This window comes from Strongylocentrotus purpuratus, unplaced genomic scaffold (assembly GCF_000002235.5).
Source record: "Strongylocentrotus purpuratus isolate Spur 01 unplaced genomic scaffold, Spur_5.0 spur5_scaffold_8, whole genome shotgun sequence".
Taxonomy (NCBI): Eukaryota; Metazoa; Echinodermata; class Echinoidea; order Camarodonta; family Strongylocentrotidae; genus Strongylocentrotus; species Strongylocentrotus purpuratus.
Genome location: NW_022145614.1, coordinates 11,880,830 through 11,889,213, shown reverse-complemented (window position 1 = coordinate 11,889,213; position 8,384 = coordinate 11,880,830). Strand labels below are relative to the sequence as shown.

General features: G+C 38.7%; 1 protein-coding gene across 1 annotated transcript in view; it reads left to right on the top strand.

The window, feature by feature from the left end:
* The first annotated feature begins 3,350 nt into the window (after positions 1 to 3,350).
* Positions 3,351 to 8,384, top strand: part of LOC589106 (cystine/glutamate transporter-like) — a 10,490-nt gene continuing 5,456 nt past the window's right edge. The window contains exons 1-3 of the mRNA XM_030975618.1: positions 3,351 to 3,948; positions 5,095 to 5,220; positions 7,726 to 7,822. Of these exons, the coding sequence (XP_030831478.1) occupies positions 3,465 to 3,948; positions 5,095 to 5,220; positions 7,726 to 7,822 (707 nt within the window). The 5' untranslated portion in view covers positions 3,351 to 3,464. The remainder of the gene's footprint in view (positions 3,949 to 5,094; positions 5,221 to 7,725; positions 7,823 to 8,384) is intronic.

The window sequence follows — 8,384 nt, the reverse complement described above, 5'->3', positions numbered from 1 at the left end:
ATAACACAGACATATAACGAATGATTTAAATCGTATGTTTGATTCAAAAGTTATTCTCTATTTAAAACAAGTACACAAATACATGTATCTACTTTTGGACAGACATTTTTTTACAGCCATTCTCCTATAGTCGCCTGAAATAGGACTCACAAATCAACATGATAATTTAGTATTTGTCGCCCGGCCTCGGTTTAACGTTTTTAGCGAGTAACTTATGTCTCTATAACATTAATCTAAGGTACAAGTCAGTTGTACCACAACAAGACATTGAGTTCTAATGAAATGTCTTCGACATCGGCTGTTTGAAGGGTCGTCATCCGAGTAACAGTTTGGGAAAGACATTTGGGAAAGAAGTTTACCGTATACACTCTAAAAATTAATGTCTACAAATCCAAGAATGTTTTTACTTACACATGCATATATGCACCTGCACAACAAGAACAAACATTTAAAATGTTGAATAACAGGATACGTGAAATTCTCACACATAAACACACAATCAGTGCGTTTATCTTCATCACCTTGAAGTAGTACTTATTGTCTGGAAGAAGAAGTTGGGAAATTTTAACCATGGTTGCGTAAACTCTTAAAAATTGTTTTCGAATAGAGAGAGAGGTAGGGGAACAAGGATTCGAGGGAGGGATAACAGCATCTAAAATATGCAAGTACCTGTAGTACATGGTATGTGAGTTCGTCGAAAAAAGATAGAGAATGTGTTAATTCTTGCTCGTGCATATACCACGAGAGTTGCCACTATACCACCCCCACACACACATTAGAGGGGCGCCTCATTTCCCGCTACGAATCTACATTTTAAAATATAATGATAATGATAACAACAATAATAGAACTACCACTACTATACCACTACTACTACTACACAAACACAACCGCTACTAGTACCACTACCTCTACTACTACTACTACTACTACTTCTACTACTACTACTACTACTACTACTACTACTACTACTACTACTTCTTCTATTACTACTACTTCTATTTCTACTTCCTCTTCTTCTTCTTCTTCTTCTTCTTCTATTACTGCATCTTCTTTTTCAATTACTACTATACTAAATGATAATAAGAGGGGGTTGGATATACTTGGATTATATAAAGCAAACCATATCGTAAAAGAGATAAATTTCTGATATGTATTGCAGGGATCAAGAAAGTTGAGAATTAACAATTAAGAAACTCGTGTATGAAGTTTTCCATTCTTCATCGAAATTGACCGCCACTCTCGGGATTTAAAGGTAAATAAAAGATTTGTGAAGGAATAAACATTGAAATGGTTGAAACTCTCGTTCGAAACTATGTGGAAGTGTGTCCTGTGTGGAAAGTGCATGACCTCTGTACTAAGGCCAAATAAAAAAAAAAACATGTTTAGCGTCCTGTTTTTTGGAAAAATCGGAGGAGGAGGCCCTTTTATTTTTATTTTTTTCTTTCAAAATGGCCGCTCAAAATGGCCGCCCGGTACATTTTCCCTGGCAGTCGGGCCATTTTTCAAGATGGCCGCCGACATTTAAAAAAAAAAAAAAAAAATCAGAAATAGATACATTTTTAGCAGTGTTTTTCTTTAAAAAAAAATAAAATAGGAGGCGGCCCCTCAAAAGGACGCGGGCGGGGACGCTAAAAATGTATATTTTTTTTAAATGGCCCAATGACCTATCGGGTATTTTGCGTGTGTATGTGTAGGGTCGTCATGGAGTGTATACGTGTGTATGACATCCCCAATTTGGACCATAATGAATCAGAGCTACAGATAGAAAGTAAGAGAGGGCAAGATTGCATAGAAAGGGAGAGGAAATGAGATTGCAGAGAGAGAGAGAGAGAGAGTAGAGAGATGTTTTGTTCAGTTCATCGTCTTTTATTGATACTTTGGTACTTTGGTAATACGGAGTTGTCCATATTCAAAGGCATAACTGAAATAGCGACACATTTTATTATTTCATCTTCAAGATTCAGGGTTTCGTTTTTTTGTCTCTCATATAAATGTACAATGTATTTAACTACTTCAACAGATAAAGAGTAGACAAGGCCGGGGGGGGGGGTACATTGAAGGGGGGACGCGCCCCTCCTTCTGGTAAAAAAAGTGTTACTTCTCTACCCTCTGTAGAGGTGTCGTGGACGAGTGGATATGTCACCGGACTGTGGATCACAAGGTCCGCAGTTCAAGTCCCACCGCGGCACTAATGCCCTTTGGCAAGACATCAATCTACATTTGCCACTCTCCACCCAGGTGTTAAATGGGTACCCGGTAGGATGCGAAAGCTAATGTGCTTAGATTAGTGTGCGCTTGTAAAAATGATGCACTGGCTGGAATGCTCCCCAGGGAGTGGAGAATGTGCATACATTGTGTGCGGGTAAGTCTGAATCCGATGACCGAGGTAATAATATGATTGCAGAGCCCTCAGGGAGAACAGTATGAATACTGGTAACATGGGTAAACAAGACATATTATTATTATTAATAGTAGTATTATTATTACCCCCCCCCCCGCTTATCCACCGGATGGATGATTCGCTGCAAAATATTTCTAACGAATTGGGCAAAGAGAAAAAAATAGTGCTCTTACCCCCCCCCCCCCCTCCCCCGCTCTTCACCGGCTGGCTGAGTCGCCGCCAAATATTTCCTCAAAAAATTGGACCCCCAAAATAAAAAGTGCTCTTAACCCCCTGCTTATTCACCGGCTGGCCGATTCGCCGCATAAATTTTCTGACGAATTGCCCCCTCCCCCCCCCCTCTTGACGACCTGCCACTGGACAAGGTTACCCATGAAGCACAGGTTGTAAATTGGGTCACCTTAAACTACGTTAAAAACAAATAAAATCAATCAAGAGGAAACTTATGTTCAATAACTACGCACACACGCACACACGCACACACACACACCCACACACTCTTTTTTGTTTATCCTTAATTTTTATTTTTATTTCATTCTTCAAAAAACATATATTTTCTTCATCATGATAACACGTAAAATAAGAATATACATGTACAACACAAAACTCTGGATACCAAACACTCCTCCCATATAATGTCTACAAAGGTTTATTTTTTTTTATTTATTTTTTTTTTTTTTTACTATTGTGCGTGCAAATATCAAATATTTGTGAGACTCGCTGCGAGGCCGATCTATAAATTCATTTCGGGCCTATTGATGTATTGTCAGTAACATGTTTACGCCGTCTTTTATTGATACTTTGGTACACATCATAATAATATAAATCAGGCTAGGTCATTCCAGGCTAATTAGGTTCTTTTGGGTTTAGTCCCGCCCCCCCCCCCCTCACTCAAGGGTCGGGAGGACCGCATTCGTGTTCCAAAAATCTAATCCTTAGCCTTTTGCACATCTTTCGGATGTACGCTTAAAAAATTGAAGGTTAATTTTTTTCATCCAAGTAGTGAACAATAATTCTGTAGTGAATTGAACAATAAACCTGCGTTGCATTTGAGAACAGTATGGCGCAACCGATGCATAATCCGGCAAATTCTCAAAGCGGTGATAATGATGAAAAAAGGGGAAATGGGGATAAAGTCTACCTCCGACGTCAATTAACCGTCATCGACGGCATCGCCTTGACGGTCGGGATCATCATCGGTTCGGGAATCTTCATATCACCGGCGGGAATCCTTCGCTATACCGGCTCCATCGGATGGTCTCTTATCATGTGGATCTTCTGCGGGTTGCTCTCGACGCTTGGCGCCTTGAGCTATGCGGAGCTGGCCACCTCGTTTCCCGTCTCTGGAGGGGACTACTCCTACCTGCTGATGTCCTTTGGTCCCATTCCTGCGTTTCTGAGGATGTATACGCAGATCGTGGCCTCATTCAGTGGCAGCAACACTGTGTTAGCATTAGCTGCATCTTATTACATTGTCCTGCCTTTCTTTCCAGATTGTGAAGTATCCTACAAGATCACAACCCTCATGGCTGCCAGCCTCTTATGTAAGTAGGCCTACATAGCTTTAACGAATTCTGTCCACGAGTAATTTATGTTTGCTGGACTTACGAGCCACACCGACAACCAGAAGCCAACTCTGGAAAAAACTGAAAATTTACGGGTAACGGAAATCACTTTCCATAAGAAAATAAAGCTTGTCCCAGTTAATGATTGCACTTCTTCCCGACTTCCCACAGGGAAGCACAATAGGTCCTTTTTCTCTTTATTGGAATATAACATCCATACTTATACGAACAAGCAGCATATTTGATTAAAGATAAACTTTAGTACTGGTAATGCGATTGCGTTGTGAAAGAAAAGGTGTGGAAAGGATCAGAAACAGTTGATCATGTAGCATGTAAGTATTGGTGTGCACTGCAAGGTTCTGGAGTCATCAAAATCATAATAAATTTGACCGAGTCTTGGTAGAGTAACAAGCACTCACATAGAAAGCTATATATGGGACAACACACATGGTGTCGGGGCTAGTACTACCTTGATTTCCTTGTCTTTCTATGCTCATTACTCAGCCAGTATACATTTTATTCCAAAATTGTTTGGCACATGTCATTTATTTGTAATCTTGAACATTCAGTGTAAGTTTCGTTTGATTCTGTGAGAATTAATTTTTTTTTTTTACCAGTACTGGAGTTTATCTTTAAGGCTCGCAAAATGTAAGTAATAATATTTATGTGCTGCATCAACAACAAATATTTTCTTGCTGGAGTGTACTTCCCCCTTCTGTTTCTATCCATCGGACTATCTTCTATATTTTCGATGTTGGTATGGAGATATGATGATGAAAACAAAATGGTTTCATTTACCCAGTGTATCATCATCAGGTATATTGATCTTCCCAGTAGGGATCATGCAATTATTATTATCCCAGCATTGCCAGGTTCCAAAATAATACACCGGGGTGGAGACGGTTTATTGTGTGTGGTGAAGTGTAGTGTCTAACGTAATTGTATGTATAAGCACTGGTGAGCAAGCCAAGATCGAACCCTATGATCGAACGCCGCTCATGGAAGTGCGTGTGAAAATCAAGGGCCTTAACCTATAATTATATCACAGTGCTCTCACTTACATGGTAATCATGGCTCACTTATAATCTACTTTGATAACTATGATGACAATTATTTTCTCCAAAGGTTTGACTTCAATCGTCAACTGTTTTAGTATCCCTCTGACTCGTGGTCTGAATATTCTGCTGACGATTTGTAAGGTCCTTGGACTCATCGTCATCATTGGCTTCGGGGTCGCAGAAATAGCCAAAGGTATGACAACCGGGTAAAACTTAAACCCTTTCGCGAAAACCCTTCCACATTTTTAGGTTTGACTCCATTTAAAAAAAAATTTCAGAGCCCTAAAAAATAGGCCAGATTAATGAGTAGAAAGAACAAAACTACTGGGGTCTCGGTCAAATATAAATACTGTAAGCATGCGTAACCAAGAAAACGCGTGTAAAGGGGTGTTTTGGAAATTGGACGGGGTCCGTCGTTGGCGCATTAAGGGGTTCAAAAACGTCAATTTGTGGCCACTTTCATGAAAAAGGGTACCTTTTTTCAAAATGGTTCAAAATTCTGCTGTACGCACCGGTATACTCGTTAAGGGGTACTTGCCTTCAGAGCCAGACCGTGGAAGAAGAAAAAAGGGGTAATAATTGCCCTTTGGCGAGGCTACCGGCCGCCGTCTGCTTCCACCCGCCAAAGGACTTCAAAGAAAGGATTTATGATGTGTGAAGTGTGTACAGGTTGATATTATTGCTTCCCTATTGAAATAAATGTTTACATTGTGAATTTTACATCAGAAGCACAATTTGATTTATTATACATTGTCAACCACTTAAATGGTAATCTATATCGCACTTCAAAATGTTCAAGGGGTTACAATATTACAGTACTTGTTTAGGAGTACACGTTTTTGAAATACTCGTTTAGGGTGAGAATTCGGTAAAAAAATACGCGAAATTCCTATTTAGGGTTAATTTTTGCTTCAGAAGAAATCCTCGTTTGCATGATTGTGGCTGTAGCCCGACTCGGGACCGATCGGGTATAATACGACTACGGACGACGCGACCGCAGTATTTACGTGCGTGCACCATACGCAAAACCGAAGCGTGAGGAGAACTTCGGTCTGTTTCGCGAACGCTATAGCGCGCGTTTACCGATAATCAAGTTCATTCGCTTACGTGCAGTTGTCCAAAAGAAGTCGCAGATGGCGTTATTTGCCATGCTACACCCCCTTTAAAATCGTCAAAATTGCAACACGTTGAGAGATTCAAAATCATTGTTTTTCGATCAAAATTTTCATTTAAAAAACTTTTTGAAAAGATTCTCGCCCATGTATAGGCCTATTGCTTTCAAATGTATTATATTTGTTTTTTTTTAATGTAGCAATTAACGAAAAAGTTATTTTTTGCCAATATGAAGACCAAGTCTGACCAAATTAGCCCTAAAATCAAATTCAGTCCTGAGAGGGTTAAAAGGAGGATTGATATAAGTTCCAATAATGCCCACGTGGAAAGTTAGTAATTCCCATTTATTGCTATAGATCTTATACACGAAGAAGACTAGAAATTGCTTACAACTTTCGACCAAATCCTGATGCAACATTATTGTGTATAATTATAGTCCCAAGTACTTTAGCTAAAGTTCTTACGTTGTCTTGTTTCAGTGGTTTTCAGCAATACGAGATTCAGCTAGTATTGTGTTGCATCATTTTAGAGGTCAATTTAGTTGGTATACATGAACAATATATAACATATAGGCCTACAATGATCACTGTACTCAGTCTTGCAACGGCTTAGGAATAAGGGGTCAAGCTCGCTATCTATAAGGACCTCTATTCATAAGGACCGCCATTCATAAAGACCGCCATTCGTAAGGACCGCCATTCATAAAGACCGCCATTCATAAGGACCGCCATTCATAAAGACCGCCATTCGTAAGGACCGCCATTCATAAGGACCGGCATTCATAAGGACCGCTATCCATAACGCGTGATTAAATGAATAGCGATCTTTTATAAATAGCTGTCCTTTTAAATAGTGAGCAGACCCCGGAATAAGTATGGTAAAACAAAACACAAGTCATGGAAAAATGGGGAGTCATTCAAAATATATCTTAACCCAATTTACAGTAATAAATGGTCACGTAACATACTTAAACAAAACATTAGGTTAATTTGAATATATTTATAATCACAAAGTTCGAGTACCGCATTTCTTTTGTCCTCCAAATGGGCCAGGTATAAAATTAATTAATAAGTAAGCAATAATTACTTTTTCTAGCCATGTTATGAGTATCTTTCGTTTTTCTTAATTATAGTGCGAATCTTGTCAGGAGTGATAGTATTTCAAAGATATTGATATGTAGAAGTTGTTTTAAATGAAATCGCGACATATTTCATTTTGTATTCTACAAGATTCAAGGTTCTCATAGACTAACAATTATTATACAATGTATTTAACTAATTCTACAGAGTTCGAGGAGACAAGGTTAGCCATGAAGCACAGCTTGTAAATTGGGTCACCTTTAAACTACGTTAAAAACAAACATCATTAATCAAGAAGGAACTTATGTTCAATAACTACACACAAACGCACACACACACACACACATACACACGCACACGAACTACATTGTGTTTTCCATCAATTTTCTTTTTATTTCATTCAATATAAAAAACAAAACAAATAATTATTTTCTGTCAAAAGGTAGAATTATCAAATGTGAATTTCTCATTTTTCATCTTCTTTTTTTTTATCCTTCACGCGGAAGGCAACACTGGGAATCTGTCGAATACGTTCACTTCTCCAGCTCTGTTCTCCACTTTTCCCCTCGCTGTCTATTCTGGACTGTTTGCCTACTCGGGATGGTAAGAGTCAAGAGAATTTTGAACAATTTGTTAAATCAGTTGGGTTCTAAATCAAACAGGGAGCAGAATCCTAACAATTTGTATTTTATTTTTGTATTTAAACTTTTTTTTTGTGGGGGGGGGGGGGGGGCGGTGGGGTTGATAAAAGTGTTTGGTCGCCCTGCGTATTTTAGGGACGTAAGGCGTGGGGCTAGGATGGGGCAGGACCCTGTTTTCCTCTGCTGGATATGCTCTCGTTGAAGCTAGGCCTGTCCACTTTTATTTTTACAGAGCTTGAATTTTTGAAATTTAACAACTGAATACAAATTTGATTCCCAAAACGGAAATAAATAACGACATAAAAAAGCAACAATTGATCATGTTCTTACAATGGCGACTTAAGATCTGTTTTATATTCGATAGGAACATGCTGATTTAATGAAACCGAAATGGATGAATTTTCATTTGAGGTATCTACTATACAAATATACGAATATACTATAGCAAACACAAATATGGTACGAATCGCTTGCCAATTCAGCATGATATAGAAGTAAACATGTACTCTTAGTATATTTACTTA